Raw genomic sequence first — 25,935 nt, 5'->3', positions numbered from 1 at the left:
GAGTCCCCGGCACACCCATATAAATAAGCTATAAAAAAATTCCAAAGCAGAATAAAATAACCCATCATGTTCAAATAGATAAAAATAATGCTAACCAAGCATGGTGGCTCATGCCTATAATTTAGTACTTGGGAGACTGAAGTTGAAGGACTGCAATGAGTTTGAGGTCAACTTGGGCTAGAGAGTTCAGATCAGCCTGGACCAGATTGGACCTTTCCTGAACAACACGCTGTTAAGTACATACCCCATTACCTCAAAATGGACACCAGATCTCATAAATGAACTTTCAAGTTTATTGTGCATGTATGCAAGATCCAAATTATCAGGCTTGGGAATGACTTTTGTTTTTAACATGGAGGTTGAAGAGCAATCTTAAGCTCTCACAAAATATTTTCAAGATTACTTCAATAGTTCTCTTTACTCCAAAGAGCTAAGAAAATCAAACATGTTATACTTAGTAAAATCTCTAGCATAAAATATCAATTACAAAGCAGCCCATTGTCAGTGCACCTATATGATCCTAGGTTACATATTCCTGTAAACAGCTGATTTCAGCTCACTGTTGGTATTCACTGGCTTAATCCTAAGAGAAGTATTTAAGAACTACCCTTAAGAGATCCAATAAAAATAGACACTTTAAATTAAATGCTCTATGATTTTGTAAGATGTTAAAAAGTGGGGAATGTGCACTACTACATGCCTAGGTTTGACTGCTTGGATATAGTAGTTATTAAGAAAGACAAAGCATATGTTCTACAGAAATTGCCTGACAGAATTAAGCATTTTTATTAACTTTTTATTTTGACAAATTAACATACTAAACCACACACACACACAAAACCCAAAAACAAACCAACAGAAAAGACCCTAACAAAGACTGTGTCCCTTTATGTATGAGTCTAAGATAAATCTTAATTTTTATCTGAGCAACATTCAGAGAGGTTCTCAAAATAAGAAACAGGTTAAATGGTCACAATTAACTACAATCCATAGTTGTATCAAACAAAAAAAAACAACAATGCTTTGTAACTAAGTCTGAGGTTAGTGTAATGTCACTTGCTTTTAATAGTTTAATTCTAACAGATTAAGTTACTTAGGGGAAAACAGCCTTCAGAAGCAGTAAGCAGGGTGTCATCAGTATTAAATTAAAAGGCTTCTACTTCTTTCCCCAAACAGTAAACAAGACTTCATGCCGTTTCTAAATCAGATCCCTGTAAAAACTCAAGTACCTTTCTCAGTACTACTTATACACTGAAGTACTTTATCTGGATTCAAGTTTTAATGCTGAAGGTTTCTTGCCATGTTCAATGTCATCAGAGCCTGGTTATCAGATTTTTGTTGGTGTGACTGTGACAGAACTAGGCCTTTAAGTAATTATATATCTCTAACAGTTATTTGCTAACAAAAGCGGCATGCTATGTACAAACTCTTAATTAACTAAAACAATGCTTTGGCTTTAAAACTTATCTAAAGTCTATTAATACCAAAGAGTTTGGGAAGAAAACCCCTTTTACTTCATTAAGTTTTGCAAGAATTTTTTGACCTTCACAACAAAATAACTTAAATTTTATTCTTGAGCTCTGCCTCAGGAAGTAATATATTCATTAATGGTTCCAATTAGCATAAAAATTCCATGTCATCTATAACATAAATGAAATAACATATAATCAATATTATATAACAAAACTGTCAAGTTGTTTATGAAAGCTTTAATTTAAATGACATCAAAAGATTTAAGCTAATTTACTATTGGTAATTGGTATCATAAAGCAAAGTTATTATTTTTGGTTTTCCCATAATCTACTAGTTACTTTTCCCTTTACCTTGACCAAAACACCCAACAGAAACAACTTAAGGGAGGAAAGATCTATTTTGGCTCTTTTAGGAAGGTACAGTTCATCGTGGCTGGGAAGGCACAGTGGCAGGAACATGAGACAAAGGCTCTTCACATGGCCCTGACCAGGTTGCTAAGGAAGCCAGCCAAGGAGTGTAACCCTCATGGGCTGCTCCCAGTGGCAGACTTGTGCCAGCCAGATTCAACACCTCCACAGACTTCTAAGTAGTGCCTCAAATAAGCTGGAGACCAAGTGATCAAAAAATGAGGCTGTAGGAACATCCCAGAGCCAAATGACAACACATCCCTTAAATGCACAACAAACAGCTTTGTTTCCAAATATAGTTTTTCATCAGGGAAACCATATATGTGTGTGTGTGTATACATATACGTATGTATGTACACACACACACATATGAAACCAAGAGGGTTTAGACTACAAAACAGGTTAAATTTAGTCTTAACACCAAAACCTTTAAGTAATCAGGAATATATTTTTAAACATTATTGCTTGGTCTTATAAAATGTTGATTACCTCTATATTCTTAGTTGCTTTCTATACTCCTAAACCATATTGTGCAGCAGGTACAGATAATGATGTAATCAAGGTAACTGCAAATAAATTGTTACTTCTTAGCCAATTCATATGTTCCCTTATTCCCCATGCTTACTGCACTACCTCAGAATTAGCCTTAAAAAAGTAACCATTCCACAGAAGAAATAACAGAAACGATTTTCAAGTATAGGAACAAGATCCATTGGGGGGGGGACACAATTAAAATTTGACCTTCCATCTTGCTTTCTAAATTATGGGTGAAAAGACATGTTGTGGGTGAAGGGGAGACAACCGAATATCCCTTATTTTTCCATAAGAAATGTTTGTGAAGTCTTCTCATTTCTTCAAGTAAGGGTAAGAAGTATGGTAATACAATGAGGAGAAATGAATACCCAGTATTATGGAACTCAAAAGGAAGACTGGAGGCACAAAAAAATTGAACTGACTTTGGCTTTTAAGAACCCCATGTAGACTATGAAATGTCATTCAAATGAAAAAAACAAAACAAAAGATTACAGCAGCAAGCTACCACTTCGCCACACATGAACTCAGAAATAGACAACAGCTTTTTTCCTTCTCTCAATCAATCTGTAAGATCTTCTTTTTGTTTTTCCTGCTTTTTGGTTGTGGGCAATTCCAGACTGGCCCACTGCATGGGTTCAGCCTTTCTCATGGTGATCTCAATCTTTGTTGCAGTCATAGTCACATAGCTTCGCTTAACATCAATCACCTGTAGCACATCAAGGAGAGTAAATGTGGTGCTGTTATTGGTCCTAGAGAAAAACATGTATCCTGCTGACATTATTAACACCAAACTTAAGCCTGAGACCATTTTACTTCTTGACAAGACCTCATGACCTTTCTGTTAGTGCTAGTGAAGTACTGCCTTTCTTCCAAAGATGCTCTTTTAAAGTTATCTTTTAAAAATCTGACGGATTCATAATACTTACACCCCATAATTTCACATTTTGATGAAATTCCTTCTCTCCTTCAAATACAATGTGCACGTTTAACTGAAATAGATACAGAAAGTTAATTTTGTAAGTGTGTATGTGCTAGGGCCTCATACCTCCTAAGCATGTACAGTAACAATGAGTCACACTACCAGTCAAGTGATTAACATCCAAGTTATACTGAAGGTTTGTGGAACCAAACACTGATTGCAAGGACAAGACACTGAATAACATAGTAAGATAGAAGAAAATGCTGGGACTGGAGAGATCACTCAGTGGTTGAATATCCAAGTCCAAGTCCCCAGTACCAATGTAAAGGCAGATGCACACGGTGTCACATGTGTCTGGAGCTGTTTACAGTGGTAGAAGGCCCTAGTGTACTCTTACTCACTCTATTCTCTTTCTGCCTCCTCCAAACAAAATAATGTTTTAAAACAAAATGTCAGTATTGTGGGTTTTTTATATAAGAAAACCAGTAACAGAAAAGGTTTAGACAAGAACAGTTATCTGCCACCTCTTCTAAGCTATTATGTTTCTAGAACACCCAAGAAATAGAACTGTTACACACTTTCATTTAAAATACTGTTTTCACTAGGTGTGGTGGCACATGCCTTTAAATCCCAACACCTGGGAGGCTGAGGTAGGAAGATGGCTCTGAGTTCTAGGCCAGGCTGAGTGAGACTAATTCCAGATTAGTGTGGGCTATCTTGAAAAACCAAAAAATAAAACATTGTTTTCATGAAAGTCATTTGTAATTATTTCCCATTAGAAAAACATTTTGTGAAGACATGAATATGAAAACACACTCTGCTTAAATAACTTTGATTCAGTTGCTTAGTGTACTTACCAATGTACTATTTGCTTCTACTCGACTAAGTTCTGGAAGAGAATTTTTAGCATACACTGAAATGGTGACTTCACCTCCAGTTTGATGCCAGTCATGTCTACATGGAACAACTTTTTTCCCCTGTAATAGAAGAGAAGCTTTGAAAGTTTAAGAGGCACCATACAATTAACTTCTTCAGAAGAGCAGCCAGCCCAATAAGCCACCCAATAAGCACTACCTTAAGGGAGTTCTGCTTGCTCCTCCCATTTCATTTGCTTCCTTTAAGGCTATATTATTATTGCATTTTAATTTCTATTTTACTTATCTGCTTGCCAGGAGAAAGAGAGAATGAATCCAGCCACTGCAAACAAACTGCACATGTATTACATGGGTACTGGGGAAGCAACCCTGTGTCATTAGGCATCGCAGGCAAGTGCCTTAACCACTGAGCACCTCCCCAGCCCTATTACTGTATTTTCAAAATGATAACTTAAGAAGCTTTACTGAACTTTACCCTGTTTTAATAGTTTATACCTCAGTAAGTATCACCATAGGCTATAGCACAAATGGTAGTGTGCTTGCCTAATTCAAGAAGCTCTATTCTCCAGCATCACATAAACTGGACATGGTGGACCATGACTGTCATCTCAGCAAATGAGGAAGACGCAGGAGGACCAGAAGTTCAAGGTCATCCTGGGCTACAGAGAGAATTCAAGGACAGTCTGGTCCACGTAGGACCCTATCTCAAAACAAAACAAAACAAACCAACAACCCAGTATTTAGACAGGTATGTTGTCAAAACAGCACAGAAAGTTCACGTAGCATGTTATAATAGCCAAACACAAAACTTTATTTAGAAACAAGTTATTTCCTTTCTTATTATTAAATAGGTGTTTAAAAATTATGTACATAGCACAAGTCTTTTTTAAAAGTTGCCAAGTAAAGTAGGAACTGATACCATACACCATTTTTACCACCTTTTACAAATTTCCCATAGCAGAGGCATGCAAAAGAATTCCGTTGAGGGGCTGGAGAGATTGCTGAATGGTTAAGGACCTTGCCTATGAAGCCTAAGGACCCAGGTTCAATTCCTCAGTACCCATGTAAACCAGATGTACAACGTGGCACATGCATCTGGAGTTCATTTGTACAGGCTAGAGGCCCTAGCATATTCAGTATTTGCCTTTTCCTCTCTCTCTCTCCCCTCTCCCTATATAAATATAAATAAGTAAATAAATATATAAATATAAATATATGTATTTATATAAATACATATAAATAAATATTTAAAAAAAGAGAATTCCAAAGCTGGGTGTGGTGGCACACGCCTTTAATCCTAGCACTCGGGAGGCAGAGGTAGGAGGATTGCCGTGAGTTTGAGGCCACCCTGAGACTCCATAGTGAATTCCAGGTCAGCCTGGGCTAGAGTGAGACCTTACCTCGAAAAACAAAAACAACAATAATAACAAAAAAATTCCATTGAAACAAGCCCACAGTGCTTTTCTTTGATCCCTAGACGGACTGTACATTCATATGTATGTACTCCAGATGCATGTGCCACTTTGTGCACTCTGGCTTTATATGGGAACTAGAGAATTAAACTTTGCAGGCAAGTGCCTTAATTGCTAAGCCATTTCTCTAGGCCATGTTTGAAGTTTTGAGTGATCAAAAAAGAAAAAAAAAATGCTAAATTTTAGTTTAATAACAAACAGAGAGGTCACTTTTAAAAACACAAGGGCTGGCGAGATGGCTTAGTGGTTAAGTGCTTGCCTGTGAAGCTTAGGGACCCTGGTTCGAGGCTCGATTCCCCAGGACCCAAGTTAACCAGATGCACAAGGGGGCGCACACATCTGGAGTTCGTCTGCAGTGGTTGGAGGCCCTGGCATGCCCATTCTCTCTCTCTCTCTGTTGCTCTCAAATAAATAAAAATAAAAACAAAAAATATTAAAAACACAAGTAAATAAAAATCTATAAAAGGCTGCAAATCTAACAAAACAAAGATTTTTTGATTTTGGCATGCCTGGGTATTTCACAAAAACTCACATACATGCATCAACCATGCAAGTTATTTTGTTCAGCCGACAGTGTTTTGAGAGTGTGGTTGTGAGAGTGCAGTGTGAGAATGTTTATAACTAAAAAACATGCTAACTTCAAATCTTTTAAATGACTTAGAGAAACACAAGCCAGTATGCTACTGTGAAAGGTTACTTACAGCATCCTTTTTAGTCCACACGTGTTTCCCTGTTGTACAGCCCTCTTGGGCTAAGAATGTATTAAAATCAGAAGTTTTCCTCCTACAACAACTCCAATATTTCATCCTTTAAAAAATTGGATTAAATCCAGTATTATCATTATGACAGGTGTGATTTAATAAACAAAAACCAACTTTACTATCTTACATGTATTACTAAGATACACATCAATAAGGCACATCATTTAAAAACTGGTGTCATTTATTGTAGTAATTTTAGTGTGCTTGACTAAAAACACACAAAAAATTTCACAACATTTCCAGTTCCCTCATGAAGCTAGCACACACAAGTGATATGATCAAAGACTTACAGCCTTCCTACTTAAGTAATCTCACATAGGACACAGCAAGTTAAAACTCATGCCTACAAACCCATGCAGGCCAATCCTAAAGTAAGCAAAATACATTATCACTGACTTGAGAAAAATTTCTGCACCACAGGCTGCTGCTCAACAATGGAAAACTCCAGGCTGAAGGCCAGAAACATATAGAAACAAGCAGAAGACAAGATCTAGAGTGACAGCTATGGAGAAGTATTGGCTTTCAGATGCACAGGGAGGTGCATCCATCTGGAGTTCATTTGTAGTGGCCAGAGGACCTGGTGTGTCCATTCTCTGTGTTTTTCTTCTCTCTGTGCTTACATATAAATAATCTCTCTCTCTGACTCACACACACACACACACAGAGGGGGCAGGGAAGGGAGAGAGAGAAGGAAAGGGAGGGGGAGTGGGAAGAAGGTATGGACTTTCATAGATAATGGTTATTTCACTGTCCACAGGTCCAGATTCCTCATGTTCTATAAAATGCAGAACAGTCTTTCATACAAAGAAAATGAACTTTATCATTTTCATGGTTGTATATGTCTGCAATGCTACAACTCAGGAGTACAAGGCAGGAAAACAAAAATAATATCATCACCACACTGCAAAGTCAAACTGGTCACTTAAAAACTAATCTTGCTAGGTGTGGTGGTGCACACCTTTAATTCCAGCACAAAGGAGGCAGAGGTTGGAGGACCACCATGAGTTCAAGGCAAGTCTAGAACTAGAGTAAGTTTTAGGTCAGCCTGGGCTAGAGTGAGTTCCTACCTCAAAAGAACCAAAACAAACAAAATGAATAAAAACTTCTTCCGCACCTCACCAATAAAAAGAAGGCAAGTGCTTTTAAACATTTAACGATACAACAGTTTTAAATTTTAAAAATCAAAACTATTTTCTTCTCCACATCAAGACTGCAGCAAAGCTTGGAGGCCTTTGTCTGCTTTTAAAAAATTCTTTACAGAAGTGTGAAATCTGCCATTCTTGTATCTCCTGTTCTTCTATTCCCTCACCCTAACAGAAAAATCATACTTGACTAGTTGAGTTGAGAATAATGGTTAGCTTTAAACTCTAAACATAGAAATCACAAAGTAAACAGATTGGCTCAAAAGGGACTGAGCCTATATGAAAGGAATAAAAAGTAGACAAGAAAACAGTATTAATGTGACTACAGTTGATAATGAATATATGGTTCTTTATGTATGGGTGTGTAAGGCTACTGATGAATAATATACAAAGAACAAAATACAAAGTTCAATGAATAAAAATCTGGGAAACAATTTTCACTTTGTCATCTTACTTCTGGGAAAGACTAATGTTCACACTGTTATTTTAACACCCATGTGCCTTAATTTTCCCTTCTCATTTGTGTTGTTTACAAAAAATTCATAATCCATTTTTTTCTGATTTTTACTTATTTGGAATGTCTTTGTCATAGATATCCAGCTTGCTTCCTCTTAGTTTGTATTTTGCTTGATTTTTCAAATTACTACAGAGCATTATTTAAATAGAAAGCTGGAAGGTAGTATACAAAATTATACCAGTTTTACAGACCAACTGTAAACCTCTTAGTGTTCAGTTAACTTTTTCTCAACATATATATATATATATATATATGTATAGTTATATGTATAGTTTTGAATGATTGCCATGCAAATTATCAAAGTAATATAAATCTGTAGTTAGGAAATAAAATGATAGTCTTCAAAACATAAAAAAAATAAAGATACAACAGTTTAACATTTCTAATGTATACCATAAATATTTTAATTAATCATGTGTAAGTTACCCCTCATGGAAAATAGGTACTCCAGAGTGATATACGCAGGTTTCTTCTAGACTCTGTGGCCCCTGATATGTCTAAAAGAGAAAAAATAGAGAAAAGGAATTATTTATCACTCAGTTGCATCTTATACTTATCTGTAACACTGGACACCCTATATACTTGCAAAATACTCGAAAATAACAGCAATTACTGAAAACACTGATATTTCATTAGGGAATGAAAAATTACCCTCTTTTGAATATGGTTAAACATAAGGTCCCCATGAGGAAAGCAAATAGAAAAGGTGACAGACTGTATTAAGATGCTTCCAGTTTTTTAAGCAAGAGGTACCATCTAGCTATATTCAAGTATTTAAATTACAGACATGCTAAAATCAAGAGGCTTGTACTCTAACAGAAATACAGCTACACCATGAGTCATGTGCACAGTACACCTGGTGTGGGCATTATCAATTAACATATGGGAGATCTTATTGAGAGTTTAAGAAGAGTGGTAATTTCTTATCCTTATAAATGGCCACATGAGCTACAGACATGTCTACATCCATGGTTTTTCTGGAAGATCTGGGCTGGGCACATTGCAGTTGTAGGTGAAGGTTCTACAGATGAATTCACAAAAAGTTATGTTATCAAATCAATATGGATACAGCTGAGAACTATGAGCACAGAAGACAAATTTGTTGATGTCTCTCTCCTGAAGACCATTCACAAACACATCAACCCAGGAAGTCACAGTGAACTCCCTCATACCAGCTCCCTCTATGCCTCTTCCTATCTCCTCAGTTTTCCAAAGCATAATCCATAGTCTCACTTTCTCATTACCTTCTACAATGCTATGAAGCTGTCATAAAACCTTACCAATCTGCCTACAAGTATCTATCAATTTACTATGCTAACCTTACAAACTAGCAAAATTTAGGCAACCAGACTCTTTTCTAATTCACATTTTCAACTTCTGATTTTTTTCTCTACTACTTTTTAATTATTACCACTCGCTTGTTAAAAGTCTTTTAATTAAAAGGACCTCATACCGTCTATCACATTCAGTTCTAGATATTTTACATATCTGAAGTCGCTTTTTAGGATGCTGTGAAGAACCTACTTTTTGGATAATGGCACACTCAGAAGCCATAGATTGTTACTAGAAAATTTTCAGTGCTGGGGATGGGATACCTTCCAGTGAGTTGTTGGCCAGGGAGGTCTGTGATGTCTCCCAAAACATTACAGCTCATAGCCAAGGCTCTTAGTTTCCTACCAGAAATAGATGGTAAGACCCTACTGTTGAAGACTCTATATGCCTGGGCTGCAAGGTCACTGAGAAATCTTGCTGGAGCTGAGCTGAAAACCTCCTCCCTGCAGACCAGCTGACAAAAAGCTACACTGCATGCAGCCCTACTGGAGACAGAAGTCATCAGCAGTGAAAACAGTGGAGAACTCCATGCCTCAAGTTTGGTCAGCCAGGTCAAATGATCGAACGAGTCCAATAGTAGTATGTCTGTTATGGGGGAAATTAACTGCTCTTTAATTGGACTGGAGGCCCGCTCTATGGGGGGGGGGGGGATTACATGCCTGGTACTGAAAACCTACAGTGGGGGAGTTCATGAGCCTTAGGAGTGTAATGCTTTTGTCTGGCTAAATGCATATACTATACATATGCTCACCAAACTGCCCTTTAAGGACTTTACTTAGCGTTCATACCCATATGTTAACACTACTCTTACTTTTGGCTAGATAAACTTCCACTTTTCAGATGGCAGTGACCACTGGGATGACCCAAAAGGCATCAAAGTGCTGAGAAGATGTGACAGGAGAGTATTCAGCACTGAAATATATCACGTCTTTCAAGGCTCATAGTTGATTGCAGAAGAGGTAGTGCTAAGAATGTAAGAGACAAATGAAGTATAAGACTGCTTACAATGCAATCAATTGGCCTTGATACCCATGACCTCGCAGTGCCTAGCACTACCTTCACAAGATCCTCATAATTGGAAAAGATGATGATATCAAAATAAAAGAGAGACTAGAGAGAGAGGGGATATGATGGAGAGTGGTTATGTGAAGGGGAATGTGGGGGAGGGGAATTATCATGGTTTATTGTCTGTAATAATGAAAGTTGTCAATACCAAAGGTAAAATAATTAAGATTTTAAAAAATGGAGACAGACAGGTGAGGATTGCTGTGTGTGGACTGAATGTGGCCAGTGCACCCCTCCATACACATTCACATAAATAATAAAAATAAACTAAAAGATAAAAAAGAGGAAACAAAAAGCACAATAAATCTCTATTATCATAAACCTTACTTATTCCAAGGCTGGGTAGATAGTAGCAGAATGAGCCAAGAAAGGTCAACAGTGCCATGAAGAAAGCAGGAGAGGTGTAGGAGTTACATAACAGCAGGTAGGACAAGGTCTCATCAACTACACCCTTCAACTATATATCCTCAGCTGCCTTCTTTCCAGTTCCAATACCTGGTCTTCCACAATAGCATCCAAGCTGTTTTCTTCCAGCCCCACTGCTGCTCCATCAATATGTATCCATTCTTCTCCCAAGAAATCTTTTAAATTAAAACATCTCCAGAAACTGGCATGGCCTTGCACACCTGCAATCCTAGCACTGAGCTGAAGCAGAGGATTGGGACTATGAGGCCAGCCTGAGCTAGAGAGAGACCTTGTCTCAAAAGGCAAAACAAACCAACCCCTTAAAACTTAGATGCAGCCCAAACTCAGCTGGCTTAGGGCCTCGATGATCTTGTCCGCTTCTCTACCCACTACACTTTCATACTTTTGCCCAACTGCCACAACCTTGTCATTCCCTAAGTAGCCCTCTGCCCCAGGGTTACAACTCACCCCTCCTCTATTCAGAATCTTGATCTCATGTATCCACAGCAAGAACTTTACTGACAAACCTTAAATAGCTCCCAACTTGAGCCATGGAAGTAGCTTCATGTCTAATTGAATTCACATTTAACTGCCTCTTTATTGTCCTTCTTCCTTCAGTACAGTGCCTACTCTGAAAGAGGGTTTTACAGAAACAACAACAAAAATATCCCAAAACCAAAAAACATCTCCTAAAACAATGTCTAGCACATGTTGAGTATGCAGCAAATGTTACTCCTATAGTTCTAACAGACATGCTCTTAGCATGTTTGTAGCCTTAGACTTCAACAACAAAGTACCCAATATGTAACAGGCATCAAACTATTAACTAGTTTTAGAGAGTAAGTTGCAGCCCTTTGCTTCAATACTAAAATTTTACTTTGTAATATTCAGTTTGGTTAAATACCTTTGAACACCCTCCATTTTTACATGAGGTCCCAATCTTAATTTCATCACTGTCTTCTTCTGAAAGAAAACAGAATCACATTTAATTTCATCACTATCTTTCTTTGAAACCAGGGGAAAAAAATCTAATTAAAATATTAAAATAGAACTCCCCTATAGCATACTTTTTTTTTTTTTTTAAAAAAAAGTCTATTTTAAAACAAAAACAAATAAAAGATACAGCTGGATATGGTGGTTCATGTTTGCTACAAGCATTTGAGAGGTTGAAAACAAGACAATTATGAGTTCAAAGCCAGCCTGGGATATAGGACAAGACCTTGCCCCAAACAAAACAAACCAAAAGCCCTAGTATCATGACTAGGTTTTGCCTGTATCTCTAATATGACAGATGACATTTTTATTTTATGACATGCTTTATTTAGTCTCATATAATTTTGTTCTCTTGTAAAAGAGAAATCACCAAACCAAATTTCTGTCCCCTAATATTAGACACAGATTTGAGAGTAAAATATATTTTATGTGATGTACAAAGAAACCTTAAGTTATCATCATTTTGCACTTAGGCATAATGAAGGAGCCAACATGTCCATGCTGAGGTGTTATTAGCACTTGGGGTTCATCTTCTCTCTCCAATGTGCTACCTTTTCGCTCACATTCAGTGAAACACTGCCAATCTCCTGTGGAGGAGCATGTACTTATACAGAAAAATGTAATAAAACAGTATCTTACCTTTTTTATCTTCTTCATTCCCTGATGACAGTTTAAGTTTATCAAGAGCTTGTTTTAGGGAAGCAGATATTTTTAATTCCAAATTTGTCATTGGTTCATCTGGGCTGGAGAATTTTGAAGCCTTATTACCATTATTAATATACCAAAATATTTCTTTGTACTTAAATTGATAACCAAAACCTTCCTTATGAGATGTTAAATGGTTTGTGTATTGGTACTCCAAGTAAGTATTTTATAAATGTTATAGTCTACCTACACTTTAGGTTTAAAAAAATTGTTTTTATATTAAGTCTTGAACACTCATGCCACTGACAGCATATTCAGTTATGACCCTGCAGGACTAGAGAAGAGACTAAACTAAGTTTGTAAAGAGGAGTTAACTGTGAGAAAAGGATGAGAATGCACTATCACAGTCCATTCTCAGAAAACTTCTAAGTATAGAATAAAAGGGTCAGTATGTAGCAGGTGGGCCCATATTCATTTTTACTAGTAGATAATGGTGTGGCTAGGCATATGGACTTGTAAGCTCAGATACAATTACATGGCAAGGCATTTTCTGTATGCTTAAATGTTTTTAAAAATTTTTTTGCATATACAACAAGCCAATTCAGTAAATTAGTATTAAGGTTAGAAAATCAAAGCTATAGGTTGTTCACACTACACCCAGAGCGATAAGCTGGCAGGTATTAGTGAAATACATTAAACCCATATCTCATATGCCAGATGAATTTAAAATAAAATGTTCAATTTTTCTCACTGCCTCTTAAGTAAAACTATATAGCCTGTCATTTAAAGCAATTATATTAACTCATATTGCTATTGTACTATAGCAAATGTCATTAAAAATGGTGCTAAGGTTAACAATGCAATGATAGAAAGTTTCTGGTAATTTTGTTAACAGGCTAGTCTGGTGTTTGACAATGTCTCAAGATAGATTTCTGATCTTGAACAATGGTCTGTACTTCAAAATAGAATGACCAAACAAACATCAAGTCTCTTAGGTCTTTAGCATCATCAGTACCTAAGTACAGTATGAGGACACACTGGCATGGCATGACAGAGGTAAACTCACTATCATGTGAAAAAATACAGTCTGAGAAGAAGGTGATTATGAAAAATCTGTCTAATTCTACTTAAAGCAAAATCCATCTTAAAAGCTTTTTGACAAGCCATCTAAAACGAATACATGCAAACCACAGCAGTACTGTGAGATGATTGGCTTTCACATATCTGACAGTAAAGCAAAGTTATTAGGTTTCTATGTCCAGTTTCAACTCAAACTAATTCCACGAAAAGGACAACCTGACAGAATTTCACCATGACACACTGAAAATGATATATGGAAAAGAAAAACATGCAACTCCCCTACCCTGAAAATACATGCACTAGAATTATGGCAGTACAATAAACAAATGTATAATGAAGTCTTACTGTGTGCTTGCCTCAAATAAAATTGAAAGGTTATTGAAGAAAAAACAAACCCAGTAGCCACTACAAATGCTATTAGACAAAATGTTGCAAATATAAACAACTGTATAGAGTATACCTTGGTCTTTTTATTGCTTCTACTGGTTTAGGGGCTTGAATGATGTGCTCCTGAAATTTGGGTTTCAATTCAGAGAGTTCTTTCTTTTCAGTAGTCTTGACTTCGGGCTTGACAGGTTCAGGTGGCTTCTCACTATTATGCCTACCTTTTGTACAGCCCTGTTAGTGCAAGATACATGTTAACAGTCATGCTACCATATGCTTTATTTATTTCTGTTGTTTCAGGACAGTTTTTCATTATGAGGCTCAGACTGCCCATAGCCCCACCATGCAACACCTCATACAAATACCTTTATTACATACTTAATTTAAAAACATTAATATCACTATTATCAATAAATGAATTTTGATCTCTCTTGTTTTAAAGCATTTACAGAAAAAAAGCCCTTCTAAATTATATATACAAAATCTCTTTATTTGAAAATGCCTCAGTCTGGGCTCTCTGTTACTAGAATGCTGCCTACCATGCAGAAAGTTCTGGGTTGGAGCCAAAGCCAACACATAAGCAGTATCTGGTAGCCCATGCCTGTAATTCCAGCATTTGGCAGGTGGGGGTAGGAGAATCATCCTTGGCTACATATGAGTTTGAGGCTAGCATGAGCTTCATGAGTTCCTTCCTGTCTCAAAAATGACCTACCCATCCAAGAAAACAAAAGTCTTGATTAATTTGATGGTATGACCTTAAAGGCAATCTTTTAAAATCTGATTCCTCACCTGTAAAAGCGAGCAATTGGTATTTAGTTTCCTTTCTCAGTGCGTTGTCTCAGTGTGGTGTAAAATCATAGAACAGTTCAATGGCAGCTTTTTAAGAATTTAATTTTTGTGCGTGTGTGAGAGAAAGAGACAGACCAACTCTAGATAGATAATGGGCATGCCAGGGCCTTTAACCACTGCAAACGAACTCCAGATACATGCACCATCTTATGCATATGGCTTACATGGGTCCTGGGGAATTGAACCTGGCTTCTTTGGCTTTGCAGGTAAGTGCTTTAACTATCAAGGCATCTCTCCAGCCCAATGGCATTGTTTTTTTTTTTAAATTAATTAAAAATACTTTTATTTGCAAATGGAGAGGAGGGAGGGAGGGAGGGAAAGGGAAGGACAGACCAAGCGGGAGAGAGGAAGAAAAAGGGGGTGCCCCAGGGGCTCTTACCACTGCAAACTAATTCCAGGTACAAGTGCCATTTTGTGTATCTGGCTTAACATGGCTACTGGAGAATTGAACCTGGGCTGTCAGGCTTTGCAAGAAAGTACCTTTCAATGCTGAACCAGCTCTTCAGTCCCTCAAGGGCATCTCAATATACAACTGTAGTGTACTAAAAATGCTTTGTTGCCTACCACTTCCTTCTTCCTGATGTTATTTAAAGACTAATAAAATCAAAATTTACAATGACAAATTAGTAATTAATGATAGTAAAAACTTAATTTCCAAAGTTGATACATTATTTTAGAGGCTCTGGGAAGGAGATGAACTCCCCTTTTAAAATAACATATCTGATAGTTGATGAGCTAACATTAAGTCAGAAATCAGACTCTTCAAATCTATAGCCTCTAGGATTATGTACTTTCACAGAAATAATCTAGGAAAAGAAGCAATACTTACTACAATACTTAAGAAGTCAGAAAAATCAGTTGTTCTTCTCTTGCAACAAGACCAACCCTATGAGAAAAGAAAAAAAAATTCCTAAAAATAAGTTTCTTCATGGGAACCACCACCCAGAAAAACAACTTTTTCATTTATTTTCTTAAATTCTGAAATAACCCTTTTAGTTTTAAAGGTGCCATAAACTGTTGTCTTGGTGAAGTGAAGTGACTTTTAATATTTATATTAGCCAATGTTAATATGGTTTATTATAACCTGTCAACAAAGGAAACACCTTAAACTAGAAAGCCAAAAATTGCTTCTATTTAAGAATCGTACTTGATTAAAAAAATAATAAACCAAACAAACATATTTGGGCTAGGGATACAGCTCCTGGGTGAAGCTCTTCCTTAATGTGCACAAGACCCTAGACTTGATCCTCAGTACTACACATACCCCCACAAATTCACACATTTAAGGATCTGGGGAATAAGTAAAGGTGCTTTACTTGAAAAACTCTAAAGTAATAATTATAATACTGGAGTTTCTGAACAAAAGCCACTACAGCTCAAAAATCAGTAATCTTACTTTCAGAAAAACCACTGATCAACACAGCAGCCTATGCCTTCATCTCTTAAGGTAAACACTTTCAGGCAAGTAAACAGATTAGGAAGGAATGAGTATGTGGTGTTAAAGCAAAGTGTCAAGTTATTTTATTAGCATAGAACAGGAAGCTAGGAAATTGGGGAAGGTGAGTGATTTTGAATGCTAAGACTGACCCTCTCCTCCAAATCACATGTTCCTTCCTGTCAAGTTAAAAAGTCGTCTGTAGTAGATGCTATAGAACTAACTTAACTGCAAGGTTAAAGATGAATTATGCAGGGCAGCTTTCAGCAGACCCCATGCTAAATGGTAAACTCTGCTAGGCACACCTTTAATGTTAACTCTTTGGGAGGCAAAGGTAAGCAAAGCAGGTCACTGTGAGTTCAGCCTGAGGCCATAGAATGAGTGTCAAGGCAGCCTGGGCTTGAGTGAGACCCTACCTTGAAAAATCCTGAAAAACAAAAACAAAAACCTAGCTGGGTGTGGTAGCACACACCTTTAATTCCAGCACTTGGGTGGCAGAGGTAGGAGGAATGCTGAGAGTTCAAGGCCAGTCTGGGCTACATATTGAATTCCAGGTCAGTGTGGAATATGGTGAGACCCTACCTGGAAACAAACAAAAACAATTTCTGCATGAAGCTTTACTAACAACATCAGACACTTGGATACAGAGTAAGAAAGACATGATACAAGGTACCTGCTCCCAGGTACCAATCTGAGTCTAATGACAGTCCTCAGTTTAAAAAGTCATAAACTTAAGTATGTAAGCCTAAACTGGCCAATTGTTTTTTCTTGAGGACTGTCTTCCTCTGTGAATAGTCCCCCTTTAACATTGAAAGATTTTTGTTTTTCTTTTGTTAATATAAATTTAAATTACTTATTTGGGTAAACAGAAAACTAGTGGTCTTATAATGTACATATTTTTTCTGAAATTTATTGGGCTATGGGAAGTCTAAGCTAAGAAAACAGATTTACAGAATAGAGGAAATAAAATCCAGTAGAGAGTAATAAAAACAGTCTACATTTTAGGAATAGGATGTGACACATAAGGGCAAATTTGATGGAAGAATCGCAAGGAAGAATATTAAAACAACTCTTTCCCAAAGAAACAAATATGCTTACAGAACCAGTTCCAACACCCATAAAGGTTTGCAGAGAGGAAGAAGATGTAAGCAGGAGCCAGGTCAAAGGTCTTTTGAATGACATTTCTCACACAATGCTAAGCAGAACACAAACTTCTCTGCTATGCACCTTGGTTAACATCCTTTCTCTATCAGTTACATGCCAAGAGGCTAACCACTTCTAGAAGGTACTTTTCCAAAGTGTAGACAGGGCAGGACTGTTTTAACATGTAAGACTAGTAATATCCAACATCATAATGGCCTAATGGATCATTTTCTTGAGAAAATTTCTCATATAAACCACATTATTATGAATTTCTTATTTCAATATTTTTGGGGGGAGGGAGAGAAAGAGAAAGAATTGGCATGCCAGGGCCGTTGGCATGTGCAACCTTGCGCTTTTAAAAAAGATTAGCATCACAAACCCAGACAAAAAAATTCTCTTTCTGATTCCCTAGATCATGAAGGAACTACAGGTGAAAAACTCTTCAGTAAAAATATTCCAACTTACACTAGAGTCTGTGCTGAGAATAGTGCTGCTGAGCATCTACTGAAAGGCCCAAGAATTCAGAAGCTCAGAAATACTATCACGCTCCAAGGGGAGCTTAAGCGGGCTCCCTGCATACCTCAAACTCCAGGCTTTACTCTCTGTTGGAAGTAAGTAAAGAATCCCTCTTCTCATTATATCAGAGCCCACTCCTAATATAAAACTAGGTAAAAGGGCATGAGATAGCCCTCAAGGATGGGAAATGAGTAATAAAGTGAACCACTTATTTGGTTTCTGTAAATAGCCTGCACTATAAGCCTTACACTATAAGCCTTAATAGCCCACACTGTTAGTCTTAGTAGCTCGCACCATAAGCTGTAGCAGCCTGCCTCAGACCACCAAGGTCATAGGAGGCTGATACCATACTCTGCTACCCCCACCTAAGGAATTGCACAAAGGCTGACCTCCAAGGTCATAGGAGACTGGAACCACACTCTGCTACTCCCACCCAAGGACCTGCGCAAATGCTGACCACCAAGGTCATAAACTAATTGGCTTAGAAACTATGGGGTGGCACCAACTGACTGGCTAACACCCTGCGGGGCTCCTAATATTAGAAAATGATTGGTCTAAGGCACAGGCTTTGTTAAAAACCCAATAAAAACTGTCCTGTTCCTGCATTCGGGGCTCTGCAGTCCTCTACCCCTGTGCGGTGTACGACTGTGGGCCCCAGCGCGCTTGGAATAAAATCCTCTTGCAGTTTGCATCAAGACCGCTTCTCGTGAGTGAGTGATTTGGGGTGTCGCCTTATCCGGGCAGAGCGTGGGGACCCCCGCGGGGGTTTTTTCCTACACTACAACCACCACTCCTAATACCCAAAGCCCTTATCTGTGGTGACTGAGATTAAGTCAACTGCCTCTACTTCCCTTCAAAACTAAGAAGGGAAGATGTTTCCGAATGAAAATATCACCATCTACAATCTTCTTTACTATTAGTGGAGAATATGCTGTAAACAGCCCCAAATGGTCATTAAAAGTAAAAATTGCAAGCTGAGGAAAAAACAAAGAGAAAATGGAGACATTTTTAATTGACATCTCCAAGTTTACTAAACAATTATGAATAAAATGAAGATGCATCTAGCTCCTACCTTTAAGGCGTCATGGAAGACGGGAACCCCTGGGTGGTATGTGCAAGCATCTGGTCAGAAACAGAAGGGAGAGCACAACTTTTTACAATGAAGAATGAACACATCACCATCCCTCTAGGTGCTAGGACCCCAAATGCAGGCAGTACAAATCCTTAAAAATTCACTGTGGTTTGACACACAACACAAAATCACTTGTATTAAAATAGTAAATAGTTAAAAGTCTTAAGACTCTTAGGAGTATGACAACTGTAGGTAAAAAACAATACAGAACAGTTTAAGAAAAACAAGTAAATTCTATATTCCTCAAACTTTTGTAGTAACATACTAGTTTTGAAACTTTAAGCCGTAAGATTTTGACCATAGTTCAATACTTTTAGAAAAACACCAAATTTAAAGAGTATTTATATGCAATGATCCATAGAAGTTGACCAAGGAATTCTCTAAAAAATTATTTTGTAAAAATAGGCTTAACATTTTAAAAATTGTTGCAACGTCCAATTGTTAATAAGTATTCTGAAACAGAATCAATTCCTAGGTATTCATTACAAAGGAAGTTTATTACAATCAGGAACATGTAGTATTTACTTTAAAAAAAAGGCAGCTGACATACTTACTCCCTGGATACACAGGATCACAAACTTAAAGAGAAAAAAAGGCTTCATTCCTCTCCACTTTTCTTAGCTATTTTACTGTTTTGTCTGTTTTACTCAATTCAAACTATAATTTCTGATTAAGTTTTAGTAATCTAAGAAATCTCTCTATACTCAGTAACACACAATATTACTTCCTTAGATTATCTAAGATAAAATACTAGCTAGTGTAATATAATCAGGAAGTCTGTTAATTAAAGTAGTAGTGGAATTAAGAACTGGAAAATAAAGTGAGGCAAATGTGGATGAAGAAGCCATCTAGCTGACAGGGGAATTTGCATAACGAATACCATCTCTGCTAATAGAGAATTTAATGTACAATCACAGGCATGAAGTGATATAAAATACTCTGGGCATAAAATTAGCAGTCCTAGTGGTGGCATGTTTTGGTAGAATGACAACAGGAATGAGATCGTAACCACAAAATTAGCACAGACAAAATTTGAAACTCACATAAGCAAATGACAGTCACTTTCTTCTCTAGCCTTTACCAGGTTCATCAGTTTTGCTGAAATAATTATTTTATAGGTGAGAAGCCACAATACAGTAGTGGTTAGGTGTTGAGGGCTTTTAAACTCTGGTTTAAATTCTCATTTTGTCAACATAGCTCCTTCAATTTCCTTGTATATGTAGATTTAAATAAAGTTGTGCTTTTTAATAAAAAAGGCTTGTTTTGGCTTTTTGAGGTAGGGTCTCACTCTAGTCCAGGCTGACCTGGAACTAACTCACTTTGTAGTTTCAGGGTGTCCTCAAACTCAAGTCATTCTCCTACCTCTGCCTTCCAGGTGCTAGGATTCCAGTTCTGGGCCACCACACCTAAGTTGTGCTTTTTCTAGTGTTTAACATATAGAAATTACCAATCACATTCTTTTTAACTTACTTTGCATTGCAAACTAAAAAGGTCTATGATCTTGGAGTCCTTTTTTTTTTTTTTTAAATTTAGGATAATTAACTTGAGAGAGAGGGGTGGGCAGACACAGACAGACACAGAGAATGAATATTGGCATGCCAGGCCTTCCCGCCACTATAAAGCAACTCCAGATGCAAGTACCACTTGCGAAAATGGGTTCTGGGGAATTGAACACTGGCCATCAGACTTTGCGCACAAGGTCTTTCATCACTGACCCATCTCTCTCGCCCCACATTTTGGAGTATTTTCAAAAACTATTTTGAGAATTTTCATACCTGTACATGATATATTCTGTTCATAATCCCCTCCTGCTACCTTATTTTTGTATTCTCTTGGAAAGAGTCCTTTTTTTGTTGTTGATAGAATGCACACACACATAGCCACTAAGATGATGATATGAGCAAAAAAGCATGGCAGTTATACCGTACCATCAAGAGAGTTCTGCATGCAAATGAACCGTTTCCTAAGCAAGACAAAAAAAATTCATCACTGCTCTCCATGAAAAATACAGAATCTGCCTTTATATTCAACATCAGCCCTTGAATTTGTAATTTTAGCCAACATGTAAGGTCAAACATCTCCCACATCTAGTGCTTTCAGTCTTCTCCTCACCTTTGCTTTCTTCATCTTCCCTTCATTAAGGCAATTTATTTGACTGACTTGTCTCAAGTTTCTAAAATAATTCCCACTTTGCTAAAGTGAATAAGCCTTTATTGTTCTTGCTGTTGTTTCAGGATGGAGACATGGCTGAGCAGTTTAGGTGTTTGCCTGGAAAGCCTAACAGGCAGGGATTGATTAATAAGTACCCATACAAAGACAGATGCACAAAGGGGGACATCTGGATGGCTAGAGGCCCTGGGACACCCATTTTCTCTTTTCTTTGTCTCTCTGAGTGCAATAAATTAAATAAAAATGTTATAGAGTGTCCAGGCCTATGAGGTAATAACCCTGGACTGTGTTTACTCCTGCGGTTCCTGACCTCTTCTTGCTTTTTTCTAGCCCTGCACAATTTCACACATGGGTAGACAAGCAACCAATAAACAGCTGTTATCTTCTCAGAAGTTCACACCTGAATCTACCTATGTAAAACTGTGGAACCAAAGCACAAGCCATGTTTTCTGTACATGGCATTAAAAAGAGTATGTGCACTAACAAAGGTACAGAGGGTACACACAGGACTTTAATTTCTTGTTTCGTAATTTTGTTACCCATTGGGGGGGGGAATTCAGTTTTCTCTCTAAGTATTTTGAGAACGTCAGTGAGACTAGGAGAATTTACAGATTCACCTTTCCCTTTACGTCCTGTTACACCCTTATTTAAAGCTTGTCACCAATCTATGATAAGATTTCAAAGACCTCAAAGGTGAAAAAGATCATCAATGACACCCGAATTTTAAACTCCTGCATGATTCTGGGCCATGCCATGTTTCCCGTGTTAAGAGCTTGCTACTGCACCCTTCACAGGCTCGCTATGTAGATAACCATGTAACACAGTGACGGACCCATCAGTGCTGGGGATGCTGAAGGCAAACTATACTCGCTAGCCGAATCTGAGAAGTGCTGTCACCTCCTACAATATTCTAGTAATGCAGACAGAGTTCACGGGTCTCTTCCCAACGCTCGGTTGGTTCACCCAGTGTAGGTATCAGCTTTGGCCATGCATCCCAGGGGCTGAGGAACCCTCAGGACTCCCTGTCGGCGGGGCAGGGCACGGCATTAAAACGGAGGCCCGGGCAAGAGCTCGCTAAGAACGCTGCCGCTGTGGAGAGGACAATGCAGTGTTCCGGCAGACAGGAGAGGGATTCCGACCGAGAGCACCTTGAAAAGAAGTCACTCGTCAGAGCGGGTGTGCACCGAACAGGACCGCACAGGCTTCCCCGGAGGGCGCAGGCCGGGGTCGGGGTCGGGCCCTGCGGCTACTCACCATCCGCATTGGTCTCGGGGTCGAAGCGCTGGCCGCAGCCGCGGTTGTAGCACAGCAGAGCCATGTAGTCCTCCGGGTCAAGCACACACGCCTGGAACCGCTACACCGTGCAGGCTACACTCTCCGATCACCAGCCCCAGGGTGACTTGATCGCCCGGCTGCCGGCTTCCGGAAACGGCCCGCGCTGTTTCACGAACCTTCGCGAACGTTCCGGTCGCACACGCGCAGAAGAGACAGGAAGAAGAGGAAGCCGCGAGCGGTACCGGGTGGGACGCCGGCAGGTGAGCGCAGTTGGGGCGCACCCGGACACTTATAGAGGAGACACCCCTGAACGGAAACGGAAGTCTCCCGCGAGCGGCACCCTGCGCCCTGCGTGCCCTTCCCCGGGGTTCCGAGCGAAGTGAGCGCGGATCGCAGAGGTTCCTCCCCGCGTGTCCCGCGTTCCCACCCCCCGGGTCTCTGCCGGAGGAGGAAACGTGCGCTTTTCAGTAACCAGAAGGTTGCAGTCAGATTGCATTGAAAATGAAAAGCAGTGCTCCGAGAGTCGGGCAGCACTTTGAAAGTAGAAAAACAAAAGAAAATTGTGGCTCATAGGCAACCCTAGAATCGCAATTCTAAAATCCTGCTGTAATAGCTGACATTGAGTATTCGCTTCCACTTGGGAGTTCTTCAACCTATAATTTCAAGGATATTATATACAGTGCATTGTTAGGTTAATACACACGTGCAAACAATGCTAATTCCAGCACATACTTCCCAAATTTGGGGCTTTTGCACTAGCAAACACCGTTCCTGACAGATTCACTGACAACTTTAAATCGTAAAATACGTATCTTGTTAAGTGCACCTGAAATGCTGTAATGTTTCTATTGATATCGTTTGTTTGAGATGCTCACAATCTTCCCATTCCTATAAAAGACATTTTCCCACATTCCAATTTTTTGTTTATTTTTATTTATTTAAGAGTGAGCGAGAGGGAGGGAGGGAGGGAGAGAATGGGCTCTCCAGGGCTTCCAGCCACTGCAAACGAATTCCAGACGCATGAGCCCCCTTGTGCATCTGGCTAATGTGGATTCTGTAGAATCGAGCCTCGAACTGGGGTCCTTAGGCATCACAGGCAAGCATGTAACCACTAAGTCATCTCTCCAGCCCACATTTTTTTTTTTTCCTCAAGGTAGGGTCTCACTGTAGCCCATGCTGACCTAGAATTTGCTAGGTAGTCTCAGGGTGGGCTCAAACTCAATGGCAATCCTCCTACCTCTGTCTCCCAAGTGCTGGGATTAAAGGCATGTGCCATCACACCAGGCTTCACATTCCAATATTTATAAGTAGAAATACCAAATTTTATGTAATAATTTAAATGGAAACATACAATGTCGTTTTATCATTTAGACTTTCTCTTTAGCTTCACTAGCCATGAATGTAATAGACCATAGAACTGTATTGTAGATAATTAGAAGTGGAAGAATGAAGAGCACTGAAATGTTTTCATTATGGCCTTAGCTATTGTCTGGATATCTTGCTATCACATTACTAAGATTATTAGAAAGAAACAATCTTTGTTTTCTTTTTTTCCCCCCTGAGATAGGGTCTCACCCTAGCCCAGGCTGGCCTTGAACTTAAAGGCTGAGCCACCACACCCACCTAGAAAGATAAATCTTGCATAATTTTAATATTTAGTGCTGTTTTCACCTATAGCACTTTACAATCAGAAAATAATTGCAGGGCTGGAGGGATTGCTTAGTGGTTAAGGCATTTGCCTGCAAAGCCTAAGGACCCAGGTTTGATTCCCCAGGACCCAAGTTAGCCAGATGCACAAGAGGATGTCTGGAGTTCATTTGCAGTGGCTGCAGGCCCTGGCATGCCCATTCATTCTCTCTCTCTCTCCCTCTTTCTCTGTCCAATAAATAAATAAGTAAAAATAAAATATTAAAAAAACAAAAAAGAAAATAATTGCTTATAGTAGATGCATTGAAAAATGTAGACATATTAAGAACAAAATAACAAACTTAACATTTCAATCACCCAGAATAAATATAGAATTGCTAAGGTAGTTTTGGTAAATACATTTTCGGTGTTTACCTTAAACATCTGTAACTAGAGATGTTAAAAAAAAAAAAAAGACTGGAGAGAGAAGATGCCATAATGTGTGTAGTGCATATATGTTCCTCCTCTGAGTAGTTAAATGAACTGAAATTTAGTCATCCTTGTGATTTAAAAAGTCGATAAATGGTGCTTTTTACTTGCACCTACTCTTCTACCTCCATTCCTTATGCCAGTGCTAACCACTAGCAGCTGAGAAACTTTTCTACTTGCATGAATAATCTGTACAAAATGTTAAATTCTGCCTCCCTTCCTTACCCAGTGCCCAACAACAAAAGTTGCCGTTACTTTGACCGTCTTAGTAACTATTAACAAAAGACTTAGAGCCAGGGAGAGCTCAGTTGTTAAAGTGTTGAGTTTGATTTTTCACATAAAAATGCCAGGTGTGGTAGCAAGGGCCTATAATGCCAGTGCTGGGGAGGAGGACACAGATAGACCTGTGGAGCTCATGGCCCGTCTATCCTAATTGGCAAACTTGAAGTCAATGAGATACCCTTACCTAGGTAAGTAGATATTGAGAACATGCCATATTGTTTGTAGAAAATTTCTCTGGATTGAAATATTTCCTCCTGAATGGAGGAGGGTGTCAAAAGGTCAAGAAGTCTAGGAGATCTGAAACTTAAAAGGTCACAAGACCACTCCCAAAGTTATAGGAGTCGTAAACTACTACTGAGGAACAGATTCTGACCAATGTTTTGTAGCAATTTTCTCTGAATTGAAACATTCACTCCTGGAGGGAGGAGGGAGGCTAACCAGTCTGGGGTAAAAGACTTAAGATCTTTCCCTTAGGTTGTGCAGTGAGACGACTTTGCTACCAGGCAAGCTACCAGCAAGTGTGCAGAGTCTCCTATTGGTCAATCTGACTGCCAGTTGAGCTCCAGAGATGCAGCTTTCTGGGAAGATACAAACACATTTATTTTTTTTCACACCAGAGAGTATCGACAAGAGCATGACTGCATCAAAACCCGTGTTAATAAATCAATGAGTTTATTTGTGTTATTTACAGAGCAGGATGAGGGGATACTTACAGGAGCAATGGATGACTCCAAGGCAGCTACATCATTGAAATGTCCACCCTTTTCAGATGGCTATGACCACTGGGGTGACTCAAAACTCACCATAGTGCTGAGAAGAAGGGTCAGTGAGTGGAATATTTAGGATGGAGACATTTTTATCACACCTTCCAAGGCTCAGGAAACATTGCAGAAGTGGTTGAAAAAATGGTAAGAGCCAAAGGAAAGGGTGGAGTGCTTACAATATTGTCTTTCAGACACAAGATGGCCTTGATATTAATGACCTAACAGTGGCTGATGCTACCTACACAAACCCT

At 38.6% G+C, this 25,935-nt stretch overlaps 1 protein-coding gene across 2 annotated transcripts; it reads right to left on the bottom strand.

Moving 5' to 3' along the window:
- Nucleotides 1-272: 272 nt before the first annotated feature.
- Chordc1 (cysteine and histidine rich domain containing 1) lies at nucleotides 273-22,741 on the bottom strand. 2 transcript variants are annotated; one of them, XM_045145830.1, is made up of 11 exons: nucleotides 22,503-22,741; nucleotides 19,020-19,069; nucleotides 15,683-15,739; nucleotides 14,081-14,238; nucleotides 12,535-12,638; nucleotides 11,807-11,862; nucleotides 8,527-8,597; nucleotides 6,382-6,487; nucleotides 4,191-4,310; nucleotides 3,341-3,403; nucleotides 273-3,120 (listed from the first exon to the last, which is right to left on the bottom strand). In XM_045145830.1, exons 1-11 carry the CDS (start codon nucleotides 22,564-22,566, stop codon nucleotides 2,974-2,976), a joined length of 996 nt encoding a protein of 331 aa, XP_045001765.1. In that variant the 5' UTR covers nucleotides 22,567-22,741; the 3' UTR covers nucleotides 273-2,973. The 2 variants fall into 2 exon arrangements, with proteins under 2 accessions (XP_045001765.1, XP_004661994.1); XM_004661937.2 differs by having other exon boundaries at nucleotides 11,807-11,865; nucleotides 22,503-22,740.
- Nucleotides 22,742-25,935: the final 3,194 nt, after the last annotated feature.

Source organism: Jaculus jaculus, chromosome 3 (genome assembly GCF_020740685.1).
Source record: "Jaculus jaculus isolate mJacJac1 chromosome 3, mJacJac1.mat.Y.cur, whole genome shotgun sequence".
Lineage (NCBI taxonomy): Eukaryota > Metazoa > Chordata > Mammalia > Rodentia > Dipodidae > Jaculus > Jaculus jaculus.
The sequence above is the reverse complement of the archived record's forward strand: the minus strand, read 5'-3'. Positions and strand labels throughout refer to the sequence as shown.